This window comes from Crocuta crocuta, unplaced genomic scaffold (assembly GCF_008692635.1).
Source record: "Crocuta crocuta isolate KB4526 unplaced genomic scaffold, BGI_CrCroc_1.0 scaffold580, whole genome shotgun sequence".
NCBI classification, from domain to species: Eukaryota; Metazoa; Chordata; class Mammalia; order Carnivora; family Hyaenidae; genus Crocuta; species Crocuta crocuta.
Window position 1 is genome coordinate 2394088 of NW_027527940.1, and position 25151 is coordinate 2419238.

At 51.0% G+C, this 25151-nt stretch overlaps 1 protein-coding gene across 1 annotated transcript in view; it reads right to left on the reverse strand.

Moving 5' to 3' along the window:
* Positions 1 to 6265: 6265 nt before the first annotated feature.
* The window catches only part of RAB6B (RAB6B, member RAS oncogene family), a 54512-nt gene continuing 35626 nt past the window's right edge, over positions 6266 to 25151 (reverse strand). Inside the window, exons 3-8 of the mRNA XM_077752346.1 lie at positions 13871 to 13924; positions 13562 to 13667; positions 11946 to 12057; positions 10788 to 10881; positions 7935 to 8001; positions 6266 to 6401 (exon numbers count right to left, since the gene is read on the reverse strand). Of these exons, the coding sequence (XP_077608472.1) occupies positions 6337 to 6401; positions 7935 to 8001; positions 10788 to 10881; positions 11946 to 12057; positions 13562 to 13667; positions 13871 to 13924 (498 nt within the window). The 3' untranslated portion in view covers positions 6266 to 6336. The remainder of the gene's footprint in view (positions 6402 to 7934; positions 8002 to 10787; positions 10882 to 11945; positions 12058 to 13561; positions 13668 to 13870; positions 13925 to 25151) is intronic.

A 25151-nucleotide genomic window follows, 5' to 3' on the forward strand; every position in this document is an offset into this window, starting at 1 on the left:
TCCTCTGGTGGCCCTGAAGCCATTTGGCCAAAGTCGTCCATTTCTTCATGAGGTGGGAGGGAAGTGTGGCCACAGTGGAAAGAGAGGTCAGTCATGGGATGGCAGACAAGGCACAACTGTGTGTCACAGATGAGACAGTCATGGCTTGAAAGAGCTCTTTTTTGGGAACATGGTGTCTGAGCCACTGAGTGTGTATGGGCACGGAGACTGCCCCCAGGCCGGCTGCCACCTGATACCAATGATCCTGTTCCCTGCTGAGGGAGGGGTGCGGGCCGCGAGGAAACGCTATTGTAGGGGGGTGGCTATGATGAATATGCCCTGGGCACACCATTGCCTCTGGCCTGCAGTCTTCCACAGGGTATGGGGCACACGTATAGAGCGGGGGCCCTGGGGACCGGCCATCCTGCTCTCGAGCCCAGTTCTTTTTCCAAGCCCTTTCCCAAGGTGGCCCATTGACTGCCAGGCGCCTGCCAGTTTGCCGGGGTCCTGGCCGGCGACGGCTGTTGTTAGCAGGGGACGCCTGGGTTTGCCACTTAGCTTTTCCCATGGCCTCTGTCTGGGTACCTCCTGAGCCCCCCGTGTCCCCGTGGTTGTGTTAATGTGTGAGGCGCTGGTGTTCCGTTGACTTAAGATTATGTTTCAGCTGAAATAGCGTTTTTGTTGGTGGTATTCTTGGTATATTTGTATGTCAGTATACCTTGGCGTTCTTGCATTTGAAGTTAGCAAGGGGTTACCAAAGCTCCTGTCCCCACTCTTGCTCACTGGACCCCAGCACAGCTGCGATGACCAGGAAAGCCGCCTGGAGCAGCATCCCTCTGCGGCACGCGGGGCACTTCACACAGGCCGGCCACCAGCGCTCTGATCTCCCGTGTGGGTCTGGGGAACCGCAGCGGTGCTCTCTTCACTCGACAAGGGGAGGGGTGCTGGACGGCCGTGCGGGGAATGCTGTGGCCTACTGAGATTACTCCTTCCCCTCACTGTCTCCAGTCCGGTCACCCTGGGGAATGGCTGCTGGTCTTGGAACAGCGGGACTCTGGCTTGAATCCGGTTTGTGCACTTGGCTGTCGTCAGGCCTCTGGCCCTTGACATCGCCTGTGCCTCCCCTACCTCACATTTTATATCTGGCAGCCAGGAAAGCTAGGCTTAGTGGGCAGAGACCTCTATTTCCTGTCCCTCCTAATTTAGAGGCACCTTTCTTGAGGTGGCAGATGGGACGGTGTTCCAGAAACTTTGAACTTTTGAAGGGGAGAGAGAGAGAGTGAAATGGAACTCGAAGAAGGAGACCCGGTACTCCAGAGTTCCCAGCATTCCCGGCCCAGGGCGGTTCTATGCCTGATCTTGGCCTCTGTGTCCTCTTTGGGTTGGTCCCCCAGCTGTCCTGGCCTTCAAGGCCTCTCTTAGTCTGGAGATGACTGAGACTGAAGGGGCCTCTTGGGGATATTCTCTAATTAGCGTGGGGGGAAGGGGAGGTAGTTTGTGGCTGCTTGGTGTCATCCGAAAGATGATTATGGTTCACCTTATGTTCTTTAAATGGCTTTCTGGAAATCACCAGAAGGAAGAGAGATTCAGTCCCTGTACCCACCCTTTAACCACCTCCCCCCTGCCCCGCCCGCCACCATGGTAAGTGGAGACCAGGGATAGAGAAGTGATCACACACACCTAAGTCTCAGTTCTGCCTGGGGCTTCTCCTTCCATCAGTCTTGAGGGAGAGTGGAGATTATGGAAATCAGTGTGGCTTTAACGTCAGTAGTATGTCCCGCTTTTACCCCTTCCGAGTGTGTGGAGGACCCAAGAGGAGGGCCCAGCACCCAGACAGGAGATGAGGGTCTTTGTGGAGCAGGTGCTTGAAGAAATCTGTTTTTGCCCCACTTCCCCCTCCCCCTCCAGATAGGACTGCACCCCTTAGAAATGCTAGACAAGAGGTTTTGTGTTGAGAATCAGGACAGTTTATTGTTTGATCAACATGCTCAATCTTCCACATTTTACACAGTTTTATGTAAAGTCAACGTGGCCACTTACGCCTGCTGAGCCAGTAAAAGATGGAAATGCCACCCTCTGTGCTCCTCATGGCCAACCGCTAAGGGGATGCGTGAGGGAAAGTGAGGGGACAAGTTGACACACCATTCGATGCTGGCTAGCCTTCCACGTATGGAGGCTTCCCACTGGAAGGAAGCTTCCAAACCCCGGTGTGAGGAGAAGCCATGCCCTGCGGGGAGCGTCGGCCACGCAGGGCTCTGGCGCGGAGAGTTTACACACGAGAGCCCGAAGTTTTGGAACACCTACAGTTCATCTCAACCAGAAATTCAAAGGGTGCCCTGGTCTGCAGGTGCCCATGACAATCAGAGTGGACTTGGGGACTGGGCCTTGTTGGCAATGGAGGAGCGTGAAACGTATGTGCATTCTTGCCCAGCCAGCTCGCATACGCTGGACACAACCTTACACCCTAACCCAAGCAGAGCTGGTCTGAGGAGCCCCGGTGCACAGCAGCCCTTCACGCGCAAGTGCACACACGTGTACACTCGGGTTGGCGATGGCCGAAGAATGGAGGCACCTTGGCCCTGACTGCTTCCGACTTACTGGATGATGACAAGCAAGTCGCCCTCTCGCTTCTGTCTCCCCGCCTGCGAGGCTGGAGGGGTCGTGAGACCGCTGCCTCGTGCTGCCGTAGCCGGGTGGTGACGCCTCACACGCCTGGGGAGAGGTAGTTTGGAGACTAGCGAGCACACAGCCCTGCTTGGTTGATGCACAAAGACATGCTTCTGTTAGGTCGCCCCTCACGTGGCTCAGGGGGTCTTAGTCCTCGGCTGCCTGTTCTCCCCTCCTGATGTCCTCACCTGCCTTCTGCCGTGTGAAGGAATGAGGCCGCTCTGCCTGCAGGACACCGAAGCCAGCGGTGCCGTTTTGTCACACCTGGTACTTGAGGGCAGGGGCTGCCAGCACTGGCTTGTCAGCAGGAGGACAGGGCTGTTGCACTCAGGATACGTCTGTACATTTAGCTACTGCCCTTTGAATCCTGGTTTTTGTAGCCTGAGACCCTTGAACTGACCTGGCCACTGCTCCTCAGACCCAGGAGTGTTACAGGATGTTGGAGGGTGCCGACGGAAGAGAGAGGTGACGGTGATGGCAGACAGGCCTCTTGACCCAGAGACTTGCTCACAGTCACCCAGCTTGCTACCCTTGGACTATACGCTCAAGCTGCTGACGTCACACCTTCATTCCGGCACACATGTACGTTTATATCTATGCTATCTGCTTCCTGCATCTGATGCTCTCATTTTTCAGATGCCTGTGGAATAGAAGCTTTACTGACAGCTTTTCTTTGAGACCTCCAAATTAAAAAACAAGGAGGGGGGGGGCCTGCACACGACCCTGGCCGTTGCCCAGGCAAGGGCTGGCCCTTAGGGAGAAGGGCCGAACGACAGCCTTGCCTCGTGCCGACCCGTCTGGATTCGAGATGTAACACTCGCTGGGGATGCGGAGGCAATTTCATCACCTCTTCTTCAAAGGAACCTAACCACTCGATTATTGAACCTTAGCTCCCAGTCAAGACAAGCTCTCTTGTCTACAGGCAAGAGAACAGTGACAGCACCTGCTCAGAACGAAAGCCGAGGAACCAACCCGTGTCTGTGAGATAGCTGGCTGTGTCCCCAAACCAGGAGGTGAGGTGTGGCAATCAGGCCTGAGGGAAGGGGAGTGATGGGAGGGAATGGCACCACTAATCCGTGAGGACAAGAGGAGACAACTGCCCCTGCCTCAGAAGCTGCAGGGCTAGAGAGCTTGGACTCGGGAGAGGACCTTGTGTACGCGTGAGGAAGGCAGGGCTCACTGAGGCCACGTGGAACCACATGACATCTACGGCATCTCTTACTACTCCTAGGCTGTGATGGGGAAAAAATGTGGTGCCATAAACTGTGCACGTGAGAAGGGAACAGAGTTTCTACTTTGTTTTTACAGTAATATTTAAGAAAAGCTACTCTTTAGTACCAAGAAAATGATAATCCACCATACGTTCATTCACTGGGACCCAAGGCAAAGTCCAGCAAATGGGGCTGTCCCAGGGGCCACAAGCAATGGCCCTCACTGCCAACCAGGCCGGGTGCTGTAGCGTGGACTCCTAGAAATTCTCACGAGGTAAGTAAGCACTCTCCCAACAAGCACCACTTGGGGGTGTGCCACGGTGGGGGTACTGGCCCACGTGGGCGTGCACACCTGTGCATATAAGTATAGAGAGATACGGTGCACATATTCCCATGGCTGTTTTTGCCTGTAGTTTAACACATCTATGCATTAGTTTATTGATGGCAAGACAATCACAAGTTTTTTGACAATATTAAGTATTTCTTATTTCAACACGTTGCAGTACTTTTGAATTTCCAAAATTGATATCACAATGCATGTTCCAACTTGAGAGCAGGAAAAACAAGAATATACATTGAGCACATGTATCTCTGTGACAATGTGTGGAAGGTGTATACACAAGTCTATCTCTATATATAATTATGTACACACATATAAAAACTAAACACATGACATTGGAATTCCGTTCGTACATCGGTCCTTGCCTACTGAAAGAGGAGCTCAGTGTGAATCCTGCTTCCTCTGTTCGTCACCTGAAGATCAATTCCTCTAAGGATCAGCTCGGACATACTGTCTCCTTGAACTGTGTGGAAGTGTGTGGCAGGCCCACAGGACAGATACCCAGGAGTCCTGCGAGGCTCTGCTCCACTTACGCGGCTGCCGTTTTAGATTTGTTTCTGAGAAGTTCTAATGCAATAACTTGTTAGAGTCCTACTTGGTGGAAGGTCACCCCCTACCACTCCCAGATGGTCCTTTAGCTCATGCAGGACATGCCCACAGCAGCCCGGAGGCAGAGTCCATGCCAGCTTTGAGGGCCGGGTTTACCATCTGGGGACAGAGTTTCTGCCTACTGCCTGGCTCTGCAGGCTCGGGTTCAGTAAGTGTGGGTCAATTTGGAATGCTGGCTAAATGGGTTACATCGCTTAGATTTCTCTTCAGAGATTTTACAGGTCCTCAGGATTAAGCCCTTCTCAGAAAGAAGTCAAAACGGCAAGGATGGCTCTCTGGCAGCCTTCTGGAGACCCCGCGTCAGCAGTACCCTCAGGCAACCAGAGGGCCGCCACGCTATCCACAAAGGTAAGTCCACGAAGATCAAAACTGCATTATGCCAGTGGGGCAGAAACACATCGAGAAGTCAGCTTTTCCAGAATAGCACTCAATATGGTATTAGCAACCGAGGATCTGAACGTGCATCTTCAAGGTGGCGGTACCACAGTCAACCCTCCCGTCCCCAATAACAGACAAATACTGAGTGCTGCAGGCTCTAGCTTCCCCCAACATCTGGGGGGGAAGGCTTCAGGGTGGCACACACTGAGTTTCTCTTTGCCTTTCCCTTAGATTCAACCCAGACATGTGGGCTGAACAATGGGAAAGTTGGTTAGAACATTTGCAGAACCACACGTGGTGCCCCAAGGCTATAAACCACACGTGGACCGAGCCCAGGGCCACCAACCACACCTTGTCCTTCCTTCCGATGACCTTGCTCTGCCAGTAACTGAGTGGACCACAGAGAACATGGGTTGCCTGTCGCAAGTGCCTTCCACTCCCTTCAGGGCTTTTCAGAGAGGGGAGGGGAGAGGCAGAAGTAATTCCAGGAGGGCCTGCTGCTGGGCTCCCCTACTGTCCACAAGGTCATAATTTCATCTCAGGGCCATAGCTAATGTCCCCCTCCGGCCATGGAAGAAGGACAGTTAAAAGTTGCCTCTTCAGAGGCTGTTTTGTTCAGTGTTTGATTTAACCAGGTAGGGCCTGTTTCGAAGGATCTGGCACTGGAGCCCAATTAAGTTGCCCAGTTAATTGTAATTTATTGGGCTGGGATGGGAGGCGGGCAGAGGTGATTAACGGTTCAAAGAGGACAGGAAGGAGGAGGTGTGTGGAAAAGGTTCTCTGTAAGTTTACAAATATACAAAAACAAAAAGCACATCTTTTAAATAAAAATGACTACATTTTTATCTGGCAAAAAGTTGTATACACATGATTTAAATTTTTTTTAAATTTTAACAGTTTTTGGCAATCTTAATAAAGTACAATATATTACAACCAAACCAAAAAATAGTTGTTTAAGTAACAGCTGTTAAGAGTGACGTGATCCCTGATGCCCAGCCTCCCTCCCCACCCCCCCTACTCCTAGAGACAGAGAGAAAAGAAAAATCCTCCCATCTTGATAAGCTCATTCCCCACCCCCCCTTAGGAAGCTAACCAATAGGAAGCAACACAACAAGCGAGTAGTGTCAAAGGAAGCTGGCAGGTCCGGCTGCATTAGCAGGAGCAGCCGCCCTCACTGGCTGGGGGTTCCTGGGGTTTGTCCAGCTTGATGTCGATCACTGCAGGGGGCTGTGCTAAGGAACAAGACTCTCAGAGAGCTACCACCCTGGCTCATGTCCCTGCATCCCTCAGCTGCCCCTGCAGATCCCTGTCCTTCCACAAACACCTAGGGACTGGGCTCTGTGCTTGGCTGGGGAGGAAGGACGCAGGGTCACCAGCTCCCACCCCTCTTTTTCCCACACCCCCTCACCCCTACCCACCTGAACCAAAACCCGTTTGGGCTGTGGGATGACTGTGAACATGGGCAAGAGAGGCCCTTTCTCAGAAGCTTTCTGGCGACCAGTGCCTCAGCCTCGCTACCTCCCAATCCCCCTGTACAAATGTGCATGGGAGGTGGTGGCCAGGTATGGGTCCCAGCTCTTAGCACAGGGCTAGGGGTGCCTTGCCCTAGCCCCTCGCAGCAACACTGACCCCTCAAGCTTTAGTCAGAGGGCAGCACTTAGACTCGGAGGAGGCTGCTGGGGGAAGCCACATCCCTGGGGCAGGGCCTCGGCACAGCCCCCTCTCCAGCCCTTCCCCCTGTGCCTGGGGACTATGGGCTGGAGGAGCACTGCTCAGAACCACCAAGGGAATGGGTTCAAGACGCACAGCCACGCTGCTCCTCCACCCACAGCAGGCCCGATCACAGTGCAGGAGGAGGAGGGCTCCTCCCGGGCAGCGCTGTGGGGCCTGCTGCAGGCGTCCCAGGCCCAGGGCGTTTCTGCGGCCCCTGCGTGAGGACTGTGGGAGGGGGTTTTTTGGCTTTAAGTACTATAAAGAGCCATGCTTCTTGAGATCACATTTTCTCTCTTTGCCACGTCTTGGCCATGGCATATATTTTGAGTGTGACTTGACCTCTGACTTTTCCTCCTCCTATTTTTCCTCCACCTCAGTTTTCCTACGTGTGTGTACACAAATAGCGTATGTTTATCTTGTGTACATACACAGGAACACTTTTTTTGTAACATGGCAGAGTACGTATAAGTAACTGCCTTCCTTCCCGCTGGCAAAATCAAGACTACCTCTCTGAACCTCAATTTCAGCTTCTGCGTGTTACCTGAGGTTTGGGGTGGACGGTGCAAGCAGGACCCTGTCCCACAGAGCAGTGGGCACTCTGGGGCTGTGCAGGGCTGGGCGGAGGAAGCAGGCAGGACACAGCAGGAAGTATCTCAGGTAGAGTAGGTCGAGCCATGTTCTGGGTGTGGAGAAGCCTTCCTGTGCAGCGGACACGCTACTTGTATCCATGAAATACAAAGCGATGTTCACTGTAAACATGGGCAGAGTTTCGATTTCTCACTCACATCCCTCTGGTACCCAATCCCCCACTGTTTTGGAGGTAGAAGCTTACACTGTTAGAGCTGGATGAGGTCTTCTAGCCCTTGGAGTTCAGCCCTGTCCCCTTACAGAGGAGGCCCCGCACCATACTCCTGAGCAGGGAAGGATGGGCTACAGACCCATGAGGTGTGCCCACTGCTCTAAAATACTAGGTGATTACGTCAGTGGATAAACGGCCTCTCGATCTCTCTCACCCACTCATCAAAGGAAAAGGATACTCCCTTCTTTGCTTTTCTCCTGGACATTCTCCATTCCAGGCAGAGCGGACGCCACACGTCGGAAGAGCTGGAGAGAGGGGGAGATGCAGCGTGAGCCTCTGGCCCCGTCCCTCCTGCCCCCGGCTACGTCTCTAGCCTCTTGTCCTGACCCAGGCCTTGCTCTCCTGTCTGTCCTCGTGTGCCCTGGAGGGCAGGGGCCACACCTAACTTCTCTCTCCCTTGCCCCTAGCACCTGTTGCAGATCTGGGCCCTGGCAGGCCTCTCACCCAGGCAGGCTGGCCATGGGTGACCAGGAGCTGTGTACGAGTCATGGTGACTGTGAGGAAACCACCCCAGTGCAGAAAATGATCTAGGCCCTTAGGCGGGCTTCTGTCCCACTGCCCCTCTGGGGAACCAGCTTTTGACCTGCTCTGGAGACAAATGACCCTCTCCTCAGGGGGTTTTATGAGTCCACAGGCATTCACAGAAGGGTACCGGGAGCCAGGGCGGTGCAGTCCCATCGGAAAGAGAGACTTCTGAGAGAAAAGCACACAGGAGTGTGAGCGTGACGGTGTGGGTTTGGGTGTGGGTGTTAGTGTGACATGTACGTTGCATGTGGAGTGTGGTGTCTGAGTTCGTGTAAGTGTGTGGGGGAATGTGTGGAGGGCGCGTGCATGTGGGTAGGTCTGTAAATGCACAGGGAGAATGTGTGTGGGGTGTATGCAGGCATGCACACAGGCACAGGTGCGTGGGATGTCAGGTGGGGCCGGCAGCGGACCTAGGAAGTGACGAGTACAAAGCAGAAGTATAAGGCACCAGGAGGTTCTGAACACCCCTCTCTCCCACCATATACACCAACTGTGGGGACTCAGATAAGGCAGGGCTTGTTCGGGGTCTCACCCTAGAGCCCAGCTAAATGAGAGCACCCGGGCTGGGTGGCAGGGCAAAGGTGATGAGGACCTGGGTGGAGAAGGCACTGGTGCGCCTGGCAGGGTATGGGACCCTGTGGGGCAGCCTGCAGAGGCAGCCCCAAGTCGGGCAAGAAGAAGTGATTGATGGTGCGGAGTGCCGTGTCACTCCTCTGGCGCTTTCCTTCACGGTCTTCCCCAGGCAGCCCTGCTCTGTCAAAAAGGTCACGGCCTCTGCCACCAGCCAAACTGGCAGTCAGAAGGAACCTCCTGGGGTCCCGTGTGGGGTCTCTGAGAGCAGAAATGATCAGACTTAGAGTCCAGGAGTCTGCACTGCGTGAAGACTCTGAACCGCACAGGATTTGGACAGACCACATTTAACTCCTGCTTAGACCATCACCTGGGTTCCAGAGCGTTCTAAGTAACAGAGGCATCAGCCTCTCCCTGCCCCTGTCCCCGCCACCTCCCGAGGCAGAAGCTACCTGCCCTATGGACTGCCGCCCGTGGCTTCCCTGCTGCCTCTGACTTCCCAGCAGGGCCACACACAGCAGCAGTTCTGTGCCTCCTACATGCCCCCAGGGACAGGCAGCTCCTGCTCCAGGAGACACCACAGCAGCGCTGCAGAGGAAGGCACTGAGGCCCGGGGACGCTGGACCCCTCCTCCTGTCTCTCTCCACTCGTCCCCCACCTGCCCCGGCGGCACGGGGACTGCCCATGTCAGGTGAACCATCGCTGCATCCAGACCAGCTGCTGTGTGGGCAGCTGTGGAGCACTCCCAGGCACCGCTGGGGGTGGCATCGTGGAAGTCACAGGCCCGCGGAGCCACGCTCCTCACCCAGCCCGCTCCCCATGCCACGGCACCCCTCCTGCCGCACCCGTGCTCACGCGGTACCCTTGTCTGCAACACTCTCCCTCCTCACCTCTTCAAGCCCTCTCTTCCTTGAAGGCAGGGGCTTCTAACCTTTCTCGAACCGAAGAGCCCTCTGGCAGTCTGCTGAAACCTCTGGGCTCCTTGTAAGTGACATTAGTTATACAGGAGCATAAAGGAAACAGCTCAGAACTGAGATGCACTTAGAACCTCTCTAAGGACACAGGCCTGTTAGACAGCAGTGAATCTGCTTCCCCACGAGCATGTTAAACAACGAGCTGGCAGCAGGTCTAGTAACCCCAGGAACTGCGGCGGCAAGGAGGGGAAAGGCCGAGGGGCCTGTCATGCCACAAGGTAACAAGAACAGGGCTGGGAGGTCTGCTGTGATGAAGTCACAGGGACGGCCGCCACCATAGAGTCCCGTTGCCTGCATTCACTGCTGAAGGAAGTGCCGAAGAGCAGTCAGTTGAGTGAAGACGGAGCGTAGCTTTTTCCCACCCAAGTCCGCTGACCCCTGGTTCCCATCGGTGGGCTCTTGGGGGTCTGGGGACCTAGGGAGCCCCCTGCTGCAAGGCTCAGCTGTAACCCTGCTACAGCTTCTCGACAGGCTCGATTCCCCAGGCCTCACCCCCTGCAAGTTCCAACCACACCCTGGGCAGGCTCCTTTCTGCAAGCCCACCCGGCCCCGCACAGCCCTGAGCACTTGCCAAGCTCAAGGCATGAACCCCCAAATGCTGGTTGGACTGAATTTCCTGTACCCCCGTCCCAAGTGAGGTCCAGGGAAATACTGCTTCTCTCACCTGGAAGTTAGTGGCTGGACACTGACAGCATGTCACAGGGACCATACAGCTGGCTGCTTGTACAGTGGCTAATGATGACATGCTGCAGACACCTTCCACCCCAGGAGTGAGCACTCTCCCCCTCTCTCTCTTTCTCTTGTGTGCCTTCCCAGCTCCAGAGGGAGTCACCTTGTTCCCCATTAGGTGGCATTTATGGTGCTCAGGCTGCCTGCCCCAACCTGGTCACCAGCCCCTCAGGCCCACAGCTGAAGTGGCCCCGTGGCCAGACTGGCCGGAATCTGTGCCGGGTGCGTCCTACCTGCTTCACGTTGTAGCCAGTCTTGGCGCTGGTCTCTATGAACATGACGCTCAGTTCTTTGGCGCGCTGCTCCCCTTCCTCGATGGTTATCTGCCTGTGAGTGAGGGCAAGGGGGGACATGAGCCCCTGGTAAAGGCAGAGGGAGCAGCCTGAGGAGAGGGAGGCCTAGCCCACTAGCAAGCCCTAGGACAGGGCTCCCATCCAGGGCCCCGGCCGGCACGAAGGGCACGGGGCATGGCAGGACATCAGCTCTCCCTTCTCCTTCCACAGTGCCTTCCCGCTCAGGAGCAGGCCCTGCAGTAGGCAGCGGGCCTTCCCATCCTTCCCTAAGGGTCCAAAATCCCGTGTGTCCGTCTCTAGAAAGCCCTCTGAGCCACGCAATGCCTCTCTGGGTGGTGTCTTCGGTCCCCTTTTCCACAGGAGGACAGTGAGGTTAGAAGTGACTGCCTCAACCTTATCCTTATCCTTGACAACAGAACTGTGCTTTGAGCCATTCTCCTTCCTTCAAGGACAGGACCCTAATAACACAGGCTCTAAGTCAGATAATTCTGTAGACGGTCAGAGCACACTTCACGAAGTCCACGGTCCAGGACCTGTCGCTTTATCTGACCAAGTCATATCCCATGAGATATGTGGACAAATGTGCACGTAGGTGGCCCCTAAGTCAGCCGTGCCTGTGCACTGGAGGCGGCCGTGGAGCAGCCGCTTATGAGGAAGTGTCCCTCCTACCCATAGAAACAGGAGATTCTGCATGTTCACACCTGGGGACCCGAACCCCCACACTGGTGCAGGCATCTCGCGGGCAGAGACAAAGCACAAGCAGAAACCAGCAGAGGCCCGAGGGACTGCTGTCTGCAGCTGCACTGTGGCCACGGCCAGGCCCCAGCCCCCGCACCACTGTGCCAGGCCGGGCACATGGGGCTCCATGCAGACATCCCTTGGAGGAGTGTGGCTGCTGGCAAGGGAAGGTGGGGCTGCAGCTGAGACACTGGGCAACGGTCTACCCGGTGCTCTCGGAGCCTCCAGTGCCCCAGGTGCGCGGGGACAGGTCAGAACAGGCTCACCACTCGCACCATCTCAGAACTCCTCGTCCAGGAGGAGCTGGGGAGGAGTGGAGGGTTGGCCAGGCGTGCCAGCACCCCGCACCCTCACACCTACCTCTTGTCTGCCAGGTCCGTCTTGTTGCCCACCAGCATGATGATGACATCGCTGCCCCTCTCTGTCCTGACGTCGTCAATCCACTTCGAGGTCTGCTGGAAGGAGTTGAGATCTGGAGATGGGAGAGTAGGGACACAACAGAGTGAGAGCCAGCACAAGCAGGGTCGGGGGAAGCTGGGAAGGGGCATGAGACCAGCAGCAGGAGGAACAGGGACCACTGGGCCTTCCAGGGTGGGGGCCCATGCGTCTGTGGAGCTGCCGCCTCCGGGCCCTGGAGACATATGCATGGCTGACCACTCCCTGCAAATCACTCTGCTGGAAGGTCACTGTCATGATGTGCTACAGGGACTAGTGGTTTTAGGGGCCCACCTGAGAATCAGACTGGACTCTGGGGGCTCAGAGCAGAGTGTGAGCAATGGGTACAGTAGACTTGGCTCAGCCTGGAAACACGTGTGTACACGTATGTGTGCTGGCAGGGCGACCTCAGAAGCCCCTGGGGGAGGAGGGCCCTACCAAGTGGCCTCCCACTGAGGGGAGCTCCGGGTGGCTCAGGAAAGGCCAAAGTTTCCAAAGAGAACCCTTAGGATCTGCAAGCAGGAGGGGGAAGGCGGCCCCAGGAGAGACAACAGCAGCGAGAGGTAAGGCCATTTCAGGGCAGCCCTCTCCTCAGTCAGAAGATGTGGGGAGGAGTCACAGGGTGATGCCCACCAGTCAGCAGCACACACGCCTGATGGGCTGGGGGGCAGCCTATCTCAGGAAGCCTCAGTTTCTCCCCCAGCCTGCCCTTCCTCCTGCTCCTGTCAGGCTGTAGGAACCCAAGCTGAAGGCCCTGCTCTCACCTGTACTCAGGGTGTGTGTGCAGCCTGTGATCAGGGCAGGGTGGAAAGAGGGGCCGCGCAGAGACAGGGGCCACGGGCTCAAAGCAGGGGGCACACGTGCTTCACATGATCTCAGTGCCGCGCACGGCACCCAGGGTGTCCTCCCGCCACAGGTGCGACCACGGCCCAAGGGCTCACCAGGTGGTGTGCTACACCCGGCTGGGCAGCTGCACCTCTGCACCGGCCCTGGGCCCCCAGGCTGGGCCGCCCTGGGGCTGTGCAGTTGCTCACGAGAGCAGCTGCTCTGGGTATAGGAGCCACGCTATGTGGGGAGTGCTCTCCCAGACCCGCTGGGCCTCCCCACCCAGCAGCCCCAGAGAGGCCAGCTGATAGACAATGGCTGCTGGGTCAGGGCTGGCCCAGAGACCAGAGTCTGCTCCCATCTGGTCACACACACACCCACAAGTCACCCCATAAGGGTCTTTCTGGCCGTCAGGGCCATGGAGGGCAGGTGGGAGCAGAGCCAGTGTCCTGTGCATCTCTGCTCAGCTCTACACATGGGCCCCTGCTCTGAGCAGGGCCAGCTCTGTCCTGTACACAGGAGAGGCGCAGGTGAGGACATACTGGTGTTGGAAGGCAACTCACCTCCCACCACTAAGGACCTGCCTTCTGGCAGTCAGCAGACAAGCACACACGTGTGCATACACATGCATGTGTGCTCACGCACACACACACACATGCACGCAGGCCCTGGAGCCTGTGAGCCACCCTCCTTCTGTCCCCAAGGCCCACACTCACTTGTGATGTCATACACCACCACGGCCACTGTGGAGTCCCGGATGTAGCTGGGGATCAGGCTGCGGAACCTCTCCTGGCCGGCTGTGTCCCAGAGTTGCAGCCGCACCTGTCACAAGAAGGGTGGGACCGTGGGCAGGGGTGGGGGGGTCACTGCTGTCCTCACGGTGGGGTGGGGGCTGGGGGGGGCCCTGGCTCTGTGATGCCAGCACTGCCGGCTCTGGGGTAGACACAGGCTCTCTCAGTGGTGCCTGGCGATGGGCGCCAAAGCAGGCCCTCCCCATCCTTCCTGTTCTGAAGTCAGGCACTCACCGTACGATCCTCCAAGTACATCGTTTTTGACAAGAAGTCAATCCCAATGGTTGCCTAGTAGAGAAAAGCACAGGTGTCAGGTAAGGTTAAAAGCTCGGTGATCCAGGCAGTGACAGCCAGCAAAAGAGGGGACACCCATGCCAAAATGAAGGTGTGTTTTGCTCTGCTGTCCCTGCCTCTCCCCTACACTCGAGAGTGAACCCAGTCATCCCTCTCAGAGGAAGTGGGCTGGAGCTAAGTAAGGATGAGGACAGGTCTTCAGGGAGTGACAAAAGTGTTTGCAAAAGGGACAAGGGAGGCAGATGAGGAGGCTTTCCCAGGATTAAGGCCACTGTCAGGTGCATCTCCTGCCCTCCTCAGGTGGGGGTCTCGAGGAGCAAGAGCTGAGTGGTCTCCCTGCCCAAGCCTGCTTGGCCTCACCTGCTTCCCACCCTCCCAGCCTCCCCTCGAGGCTCCGTAAACACAGGCACCCAGGCCTGGGTTCATCACTGCCTCCAGCAGGCAGGGGCAGAGTGGGGCATGGGGCGGCTTGCTGCTGTGTGGTCAGCAGAGAGCAGCTGGCTTTCCTCAGGGGTGTCACAAACCACCCAGGACAGTGTCTCCCTGGAAACCACACTCTTTTCTCCCTAAACCAGCACATTAGGAGCCCACCATCCCCAGCACACCTATGCCACATCTGTCCCTCTCTTTCCTGGCACTGGGGAGAGGCTCCTGGCAGAGTGCAGTCAGCCTTGTGGCCACATGGCCGGGACCCATCACTCACTCGCTGTGTGGCCTTGGGCAGGCCATCCAACCTCTGAGCTCACCTGCCCCACAGCATCTATGATAGGAGCTAAGAAGTTGTCAGTGTGAAATGGATATGTCACTGCTATGTAGTTAACAATAATGAAGACTCAGACCCAGCCTGAATGTCCAGCGCATTGATTAAGTACAGTGTGGCACATCTGTGTGATTAGAATCCTTGGCAGTCAGTTACACATCATGTATATAGTATGATCCCAATTTGATGAACTGAAGTAGAAATATTTTTCATATTTCTTAGATACTGAAATTAAGGGAATACAGTAAAGCCTTAATAATGCCAGTATGAGGAACGGCATTATGGTTAATTTTTTTTTTTTGCTTCCTTTGCTATACTTTCCTTTATCTTTGAAATTTTCTACAATGGACATGTAATAGTTCTAGAAGCAGAAATAATATTTTGAAACAAAAATAAAGATTAAAAATTAAGCTTAATTGTATGGGAAGCTGGGTAGTGACTTCTGATTACAAGACAACTCAGGGAAGCCCAAGGAGATAGAGAACCCATGTCCACAGCTCCCAGGCAGTCTGCAGCGTGCCAGGTATCTGCACATTCAGACTTTGAACTCATTCCACAAAGGACTTAACATGGCAGCATCCCCGTGGAAGCCTGCTTTAGTGCCAAGTTGTGGAGTGTTGAGGAATCTAGAACATGGGTACTAGCCACACCAGAGACATACCCCAATCCAAATCCAAACCCAAATCTACTTTGGAGGTAAAAGACAAGGGCACGCCTGGTGTGACTCTACTAGTCAGGGCCAAAGATGGAAGGATCAGCACTAAAAGCCTGGTATCACTTGGGTTCTTTCTATCCCAACTTGGCACGTCTTTCCTACATGGTGTAGTTACTGGGCAACAAGTCTGGAATTGACAAGTAGCTTGTGGACCCACCATGTCCCTTAAGTCACACAACAACCACTAGCTGATCTACATTAGAGTGACAGTCCTTGTCTTCTGATACCCTTAAGGGGAAATGTGCAGACCACGTGGAAATCTCTCATTTCATCAGTGCTCCATGGGCTCTCCAGAGAGCACCAAGTTCCTTCTATAAAGTGACCCTTCAGCTGAGAACCAGGTACATGACCTCATGATTGGTGGCTATGCGTCCATATGCAGTCTCCCCTCCCACCCCATTTTTCTTCCTGATTGTTTTTGAGAGAAGGAGAGACAGAGTGCAAGCAGGGGAGGAGCAGAGAGAGAGGGAGACACAGAATCCAAAGCTGACAATAGAGAGCCCAGTGTGGGACTCAAACTCACAAACTGTGAGATCATGACCTGAGCCAAAGTCAGACACTTAACCGACTGAGACACCCAGGCTCCCATACAGTCTCCATGTCTACAATAGAACTCTAGATGTGTAGACAGATTCATGACTACCCCAAATAAAGACGGTATTTCCCAGCTTCCTCTGCAGGTGGGTAGCTAAATTCTGGTCAATGGGATGTGAAGGTGATGGATGCATCTTCTGGGATGGGTCTTTCATGGGGGAAGGGGTGGGCTAGCATGCCCACAGCTGCCCTCCTTCCCCTTCTTGTGGCTTGGAATGAAGACGGGTGGTGTTGAGTCATACTGGTGTTGAGTCATGAAGGTGATACAGCAGTGATGACAGACCAGCAAGATGGAGGAAGCCTGAGCCCCTGACCCAGTGTAGCCACCTCAACAGCCTTAGACTACTTACACCCAGACTACTGTGTGAGAGAGAAAAGAACTTCTACTTTGCTTAAGCTACTGTTATCTTGGGTTTTGTTCACCACAGACTAACAATAGCCTAACCAATAGAGCAAAGAACCATGGAGAAACATATCCCTCAGAGGTAGGCAGCATGGATATGATGGTGATATTCTTGATCACAGTGTAACAATGACAACCCCAATATACCTTATGTGGGCACAAGGCACTCTTGCTTCCACAAAGGACTGAAAAGTCAAGATGATACAAGAATTGTGCCATTCAGATCAAGCCTTGGCAAAGCTCAACTCAGTGGCCTCCGTAATCATAAACACCATATACTTTGTCTCCATCACCCCTCACAAGAGCTTGACCACATTACTGAGGAAATGAAGGCTGGAAGAGGCCAACTTCCTACCTCTTCAGCTCTCTCCCACCTTTAGTCTCACTCTCATGGTTCTTCCACATCAGAGAAATGTCTGATTCCTTAAGTGACCACTCTGTCCCCACCAAGCCAGGCCACTGAGTCACAGCAGATCCTCCCACAGCTGTACAGATTCTTGCCAAAGCACAGGCATTGTCCCTGGGAATGGCTGAACCATCAGCTCTGCCCAAAAGTATATTCCTATGTTTTATTTCCAATAATGGCTGAGTAGTTTTTATCAGATGAACCCTCCCACAGATAACTACTATAAATGATGGAAAAATACAAGAAGTAATTTTTAAGTACTCAAGAGTGATCAAAAGTAAGCAGAAAATGGAGGGGTTACAAACTTTGAAAGAAGGAAAAAGAACAAAATGAGGTCCCACATTTCACCAATTTTTCCCCTGAGGTAACTGCCTAGTTACATAAGTTAGAAGGACTTGGGAAACACTTCAGGCCTTCCATGGGAAACCCAGAAAGGCTGGCTTTTGAAGAAAGGGTATCATCTCAGGACTGAGGGTCACACCAGAGGACTAAGGAAAAAACCCAAAGAGACTTACATTAACAAGACTTAAACATGATAAGTAATCCCTACCCCCATTCCCCTCAAAAGATGAGCTCTCTGTAATTTGATTGCCTATTAAAATAAAACTCAACACTCTTCAGAGGAAGGTAATAGAATCCAAGAATCTCTACAAGTTATTACAGGTACACTTCATTTTACCATGCTTCACCTTATTGTACTTTGCAGATAACTGTTTTTTACAAACTGAAGGTCTGTGGCAATTCTGTGTAGAGCAAGGATATTGGGACCAATTTTCCAACATTTGCTCACTTTGTGTTTCTGTGTCATATTTTAATAATTCTCATATTTCACAATTTTCATTATTATATTTTTATGGTGATCTATGATCAGTGATCTTTGGTGTTACCATTGTAATTGTTTTGGAGTGCCATGAACTGCATCCATATAAGACAGTGAACTTCATCCAATAAATGTTACGTGTATTCTCGGATTAGTCCACAGACTGGCTACTCTTCCATTTCTCTCCCTCTCCTCAGGCTTCCCTCACACAATGATATTGAAATCAGGCCTATTAACAGCCCTACAGTGAGTGCCCTCTAAGTGTTCACGTGAAAGGAAGAGTCACATGTCTCTCACTTTAAATCAAAAGCTGACACGGGCTGAAAGCTAGGCCTCTGGCACCACACAGGTAGCCAAGTTGTGAATGTAAAGGAGAAGTTCTTGAAGGAAATTAAAAGTAAGCTCCAGTAAACACATGGACAAGCCTTACTGACAATATGGAGAAAGTCTGAGTGGTCTGAAGATCAAACCAGCCACAACATTCTCTTAAGCCAAAGCCTACTCCAGAGCAAGGCCCTGACTCTCTTCAATTCTATGAAGGCTGAGAGGTGAGGAAGCTGCAGAGGAAGAACTAGAAGCCAGCAGAGGTTGGTTCATGAGGTCTAAGGAAGGAAGCCGTCTCCGTAACATAGAAGTACAAGATGAAGCAGCAGGCTCTGGTGGAGAAGCTGCAGCAAGTGACCCAGAAGATGTAGCTAAGATCATTAACGAAGGTGGCCGCACTAACCAACACATTTTCAACATAGACAAAACAGCCATATGTCAGAAGATGGCACCTAGGACTTTCATAGCTAGGGAGAAGTCAACGCCTGGCTTCAGAGCTCCAAAAGACAGGCCGACTCCCCAGTTAGGGACCAATGTAGCTGGTGACTTTAAGTTGAAGCCAGTGCTCATTTACCATTCCCAAAATCCTAGGGTCCTGAAGAACTATGCTACATCTACTCTGCCTGTGCTCTGTAAATGGAACAATAAAGCCTAGATGACAGCACATCTGTTCATAACATGGTTTACTGGATATTTTAAGTCCACTGTTGACACCTACTGCTCAGAAAAAAGGATCCTTTCAAAATATTACTACTTCTCATTGACAATGCATCTAGTTATCCAAGAGTTCTAACAGAGATGTACCAGGAGATTAATGTTGTTTTTGTGCCTGCTAACACAACATCCATCCTGTAGCCCAAGGATCAAGTTGTAATTCTGACTTGTAAGTCTCATTATCTTATTTAAGAAATACATTTTGTAAGGGTATAGCCACCATAGATAGTGAATCCTCTGATGGATCTGGGCAAAGTAAACTGAAACCTTCTGGAAAGTATTCACTATTTTAGATGCAATTAATAACATTTGTCATTCAGGAGAAGAGGTCAAAATGGAATCATTAACAAAAATTTAGAAGTTGATTCCAGCACTCATGGATGATGCTGAGGTGTTCAGCACTTCGGCAGGGGAAGTTAACTGCTGATGTGGTGGAAACAGCAAGAAAACTAGAAGTGGAGCCTGAAGAAGGGACTGACTTGCTGCAATCTCATGATAAACTTGAACGGATGAGGAGTTGCTTCTTACAGATGTGCAAAGAAGGTGTTTTCTGGAGATGGAATCTATTCCTGGTGCAGGTGCTGGGAAGACTGTTGAAACGACAAAGGATTTGGAATAGCACATGAACTTAGCTGATAAAACAGCGGCCAAATTGGGGGGATTGACTCCACTTTTGAAAGAAGCTGTACTGTGGGTAAAACACTATCAAACTACATCACATACTACAGAGACATCATTTGTGGAAAGGAAGAGTCAACCACTGTGGCAAACTTCACTGCTGTCTTATTTTAAGAAATTACCACAGTCACCCCCACCACCTTCAGCAACTGCCAATATGATTAGTCGGCAGCCACCAACACTGAGGCAAGACCCTCCACCAGCAAGATTACAACTTGTTAAAAGCTCAGATGTTAGTTAGCATTTTATAACAATAAAGGTTTTTAAATTAAGATTATCTACATTATTTAAGATATAATGTTACTATACACTAATAGGCTACAGTATAATATGAATATAACTTTTATATGCTCCAGGAAACCAAAAAATTAATTTCATTTTTTTAGTGTTTATTTATTTATTTAGGCTTGTTTATTTATTTATTTTTACAAATAGTTTATTGTCAAGTTGGTTTAGTGTTTATTTTTGAGAGAAAGATAGAATGTGAGTTGGGGAAGGGCAGAGAGAGAGGGAGGCACAGAATCCGAAGCAGCATCTGAATCTGAGCTGTCAGCACAGAGCCTGATGCAGAGCTCGAACTCATGAACTGCGAGATCATGACCTGAGCCGAAGTCAGACACTTAACTGAGCCCCCCAGGTGCCCCAAATTTGATTCATTTTTATCACAATAATCACTCTACTGCAGTAGTCTGGAATCAAGTCTGCAGGGTCTCTAAGGTATGCCTGTCTTCACAACATCCACTACACAATAAAAGGTTTAGACATGCGAAGAAGCATGAAATTCAAGCCATAATCAAGAAAACATATCAGAATAGCAGAGAACTTCAAAATCATTGTTATAAATATGTTAAAAATATAAAGGGAAAAATGAATGATGAATCTGAAGAGATACATGGAAATTCTACAAACAAAAACTGAAAATCCTAACACTACAAAATACCTGAAATAAAAATGCACTGGATTTGTATAACAGCACCTAGAACACTGCAAAAGAAAGGTTGGTGAACTTGAGGCGCCAAAATAAACTGTTCAAATTGGAGCACAGAGAGAAAAAACATACAATAAAAATGAACACAGTCTCCAGAACTTCTAGGACAGTATCCAGTGATCTGCTAAACATGCAACTCATGTCTCATAACAAAAGTAGAATCAGGGGTGCCTGGGTGGCTCAGTCGGTTGAGCATCCGACTTCGGCTCAGGTCATGATCTCATGGCTCATGGATTCGAGCCCCGCATCGGGCTCTGTGCGGACAGCCAGCTCAGAGCCTGGAGCCTGTTTCAGATTCTGTATCTCCCTCTCTCTCTGACCCTCCCCTGCTCACGCTGTCTCTCTCTCTCTCTTACAAATAAATAAAACGTTAAAAAAATAAAAAAAAAAAAAAGAAAGTAGAATCAGCAAAAAGATATTTGAAAAAATAGCCAAATTTTTCTGCAACTTAATTAGAAACATCAACCCATGGTACCAAGAAGCTCGGTGAACCTAAAACATGATAAATAGAAAGAAAACCACATAGAGGCATGTCACAGTCAAATTGCCAGAACCAAAGATACAGAGAAAACCTTGACAGCACCCAGAGACGGGAAGACACGTTAAACACAAGGGGACAATGGCAAGAATGGTGGCTGATTTCTCATCAGAAACAATGGAGGACAGATGACCATGGAAAAGCACCTTTCAATTTCCAAAGGAAACAGCATCACCACCACCATCATGTTGGCCTAGAATTCAAAAACCAGTGAAACTTTAGTTCAAAAATGAAGGCCAAACATTTTCAGATAAGGGAAAGCTGTGATAATTTGTCACCAGTGGGCCCTAATTATAAAAAATGCTTTAGGTTAAAGAGCAATTTTACAGAAAGAAATTTGAATCTTTAAAGAAGGAATATAAGGGCACCAAAAAATGGTAAATCTATGGGTAAATATAAAAACATGTCACTTGCTTTTGCCTATTTCCATCTATCAGTGATAGTTCATAACATTCTCCTCTGTTTTTCCATCCTCAGTATGGCTCCCTCTCAGAAGATGGTCTCAAATCTTACTTTACAACATTAGATATAACTACTTTGATTCCTTGTGTTTAACCTTTAATACAACAGTGGTAAACACTGTAACAGTGACTAAACACATGAGTACTCCTCATCTGTCAGCTATCGTGCCGAGTGCTTCACATGCCTTACTTAACTGAATCCTGATACCTATGTTATGGGTTATGTTCTTCAGTATTTGTAGGTCACTGTTAAGAAAACTGAGTATAAGAGAGGTTAAGTTACTCGCCCCACATCAACAGCTGGAAGTGGCAGAGCCAAGACTGAAAAGGATATTTGCAAAGTTGTCTACAAGTGTCCAGCCTCATCCCCACATCCCTCCGGGCTCCGCATGTTTGCTCTTCCTGGTCAAAGCAAGCCTCTCCCTGCAGATCCCTGGCTCCTGGCCCCCTCCTCCCAGGTGATGCTCTCTCAGCCATCTCCTTTCTGTATTTTCAACCTTTCATGCTCTACTCACTCCTTCTTGTCCAAGAAGCATTCTCAAAATTCTCACGTCCCTGTTGCTAAGTGGCTCCCTAGCTATCTGGCAACCTCTCATCACTCTTCAAATGGTATGCTTCTTGGAAAAGGACCCCAAACCCAGTCTCCACTTCCACTCCTCCCACCTCCTGCTCGACTAGGGTGGTCTGGTTTCTACCCTCCGCCCACCGAAAGTGCACTTGCTACCACTGCCAGGTACCATTTCACCTCCAAATCGTAAGGACACTTTTATTTTTAGTTTATTTATTTATTTAGAGAGAAAGATACAGTATGAGCAGGGGAGGAACAAAAAGAGAGGGAGAGAGAATCCCAAGCAGACTACATGCTCAAATGGACAAACCATGAGGTCATGACCTCAGCCAAAATCAAGAGTCAGACACTCAACTGACTGAGACACCCAGACGCCCCTCCCAATTATAAGGACGTTGTTAAGCCAAGCCCCAATTGATGTACTTGACTCTGATGACCAATCCTCTTCCTTGACACCCTTCCTTTCTCTGCTTTACATGACACTACTTGTTTCTGGCTTCCCTGCCTCTCTAACTGCTGTTCCTTATTGAACTCTTATAGGAACTTCTTCCTCTCCCTGTTCCTACAATGTTGGTGATCCTGTTTTGTGTCAGGGGACCTCATTACTCTCATGGCTTCAAACAGGATGTGCTGACAGCTTTCCATTGTATATCCCAGCCCTTACCGTTGTCCTGAGCCCCAGACCCAAGCATCCAACTGTTTACTGGACATCTCACTAGATGCAGTGTGTCCCACACGGAGCCCATCATAGCCCTCCAAACCAGCTTCTATTTCCCCCCACTCCATGAATGGCAACTCTACCACTCCAGGTGTGGAAGCCTCTGGAAGCCCCTGGAAGCCCTCCGAGTCCCTGCTCTTCACCTGCTCTCTCATCCACTCCCTCACATCAGAAGAATCCTTCAGCTGATGACTATATCCCCAGAGCATTTCACCTCTCAATTCTCACCGCCCCCACCAGCACTGCCCCGTTATAGACCTCCAACTTCTTTTATCTGAATAACCTCAACAGTTTCCTGACTGGTATCTCAGCCTTCAGGCTCTCCCCTTATAACAAATCTTTCATAACCAGGCTATCTTCCTAAAACATAAATCTGATTATTTCACTGTCCCTAGGAAACAGTCCAAACACTTCAGCTTGGCTTACAAACTGTCCAGGGCCTGCCTCTCACTTTCGTTGGTCTCATTTGCCTCATATCCTGCTTTTTACTTAATACTTTAGTAGTAATGCTCCGGGCAAGACACCACAGAATCACTTTGTGTTTCTGTGCCTTATCTAATGCTGTTCCCTACTCTAGAATCCTCTTCCATGTGGTTAAAACCTATTCAGATTCAACTCCCCTGCAAGTCATGTTCTGTAAGTCATTTTCTGAGCCCTCAGATCGGCCTCAAGGGCCCTTCATTTAACAGTTTCTGTATGAAACGGGAAAGAACTCATACCCGTCAGTCTCTGCCACTGACCAGAGATTCAGTGCTTATCAACTTACAGGGCACAGACCACTTGCTCAGGAGTCACATCAGGGGCTTGGTAAACATGCAGATTCCTGAGCCCCCACACAGCGTCACAATCTCTGGGGTGTCAGGGAATCAGAACTCCAGATAAGCCTGCAGATAACTCATCTATGCAGTGAAGTTTGCAAACAACCTCCAAGACTCTGAGCTTGCACTGGAACCAGTCTGAGGAGGCTGTGGTACCCAGAAGGAGGGGCAGATTCCCTACCTGGGGTGACAGAGGGAGATGCCCATGTATACAGAAGGTGCTATTCATGAGAAAACTAAGGTTCACTCAGAAACCAAGGCCACACAAGGGACCTGTGTGGCAGAAGCAGGATTTGAACCCAGGTCTCCCTTACCACAAAGCCTCTGCTTTGACTACTCAGCGGTACTCCCTCTGCTTCCTGAAATCCCTTCATTTCTCAAGCTGTCATCGTGCCCTGAAGCTGTCATTGGGTTTGCATGGGGTCACATCCTGTCTGGCTTCCTACTGTCAGACTCTTATGGTCATTAGTCATAATAGCTCAGCAGAGCCCACTTAAGAGGAACTTCATTTGCATTTTAACAAGAACAACAAAAGTCAGCTCTCTAAGGACTGAGCAAAAACAAGAACTTTTCAGATGGCTTTGGCTGGGCTTCGGTTACCAGGAAATTTCTAGCTCCTGGGCATCATCTTTTTTTCCTAGACATGAGGCACAAGCAGTTGGCCCCACAGCACTGCCAGCTGGAGCCCATCTCTCTCAGGCCAGGTCTGCAAGGTCAAGGTAGTCATGGTCTTTGCTGGGCAGCTTCTTTCTGGCAAACGCTGGAAGTAATTAATACTCATTCGCTTCCTCATCCTGGAATGCTTACTATGTGACAGTCACTAAGCAGAACAAGCCCTTGCCCCTGAAGAGCTGGTCCCTCCCCTGGAATGCTCTTCCACAGGATTAATGTCTATTTAGAGTTTCAGATTCAGCCTTGAACTTCCAACCTTGTAGAGGAGCTAAGATTAGCACACAGAAGAGTGGTCTCTGATGGATGGAAAAGATGAGAGTAGTGACAAGGACTCTAAGAGGAGGGGGACCCTGTTTCTAATTGATTTCTTGCAAACCCTCCAATGAATACTAACTTCCCAGCAGGTGAAAATGGGGGTGTAGTGGAGGATGAGAAGTGTGAGGAAAAAAGCCCAGACAGAGGGAATGGGAGAGTAGGGATTTCTTTTTCTTTTTTTTTAATTTTAGAGAAAGAGGGAGAGTGCTTGTGTGGAAGAGGGGCGGGGGGAGAGACAGAGACAGAGAGAATGAACATCTTAAGCAGGCTCCACTCTCAGCATGGAGCCCATGTGGGGCTCGATTCCATGACCCTGGAATCATGACCTTAGCTGAAATCAATAGTTGGTTCAACTGACTGAGTCACCCAGGTGCCCCAGTTCTGATTTCCTTAACGGCAGAGTCACTATCAGACCAACCCTCTTGCAGATTACTATTATGAACTCTTAACAAATAAAACAACTACCTGAAAGCACTGGAAAGTGACCAAAAGCAGGCAGAAACTGGAGGGGAGTCAACTTTAAAAAAAAAAAAAGGGAACAGCCCTGGGTAAGGCTTCTGTTTTTATGACTGCTCACTCATCTTGAGGGCAGGCCTGGCTGAAGATCAGGGGTGGCTAAAATTTGGCAAGAACCCCACAGGCATGCTGAGAAATAAATCAGATCCAAAGCTACCACAATAGCCAGAAAATGTGAAAAATCCTAAGCATGAGATAGCTACAGGAAGGGCA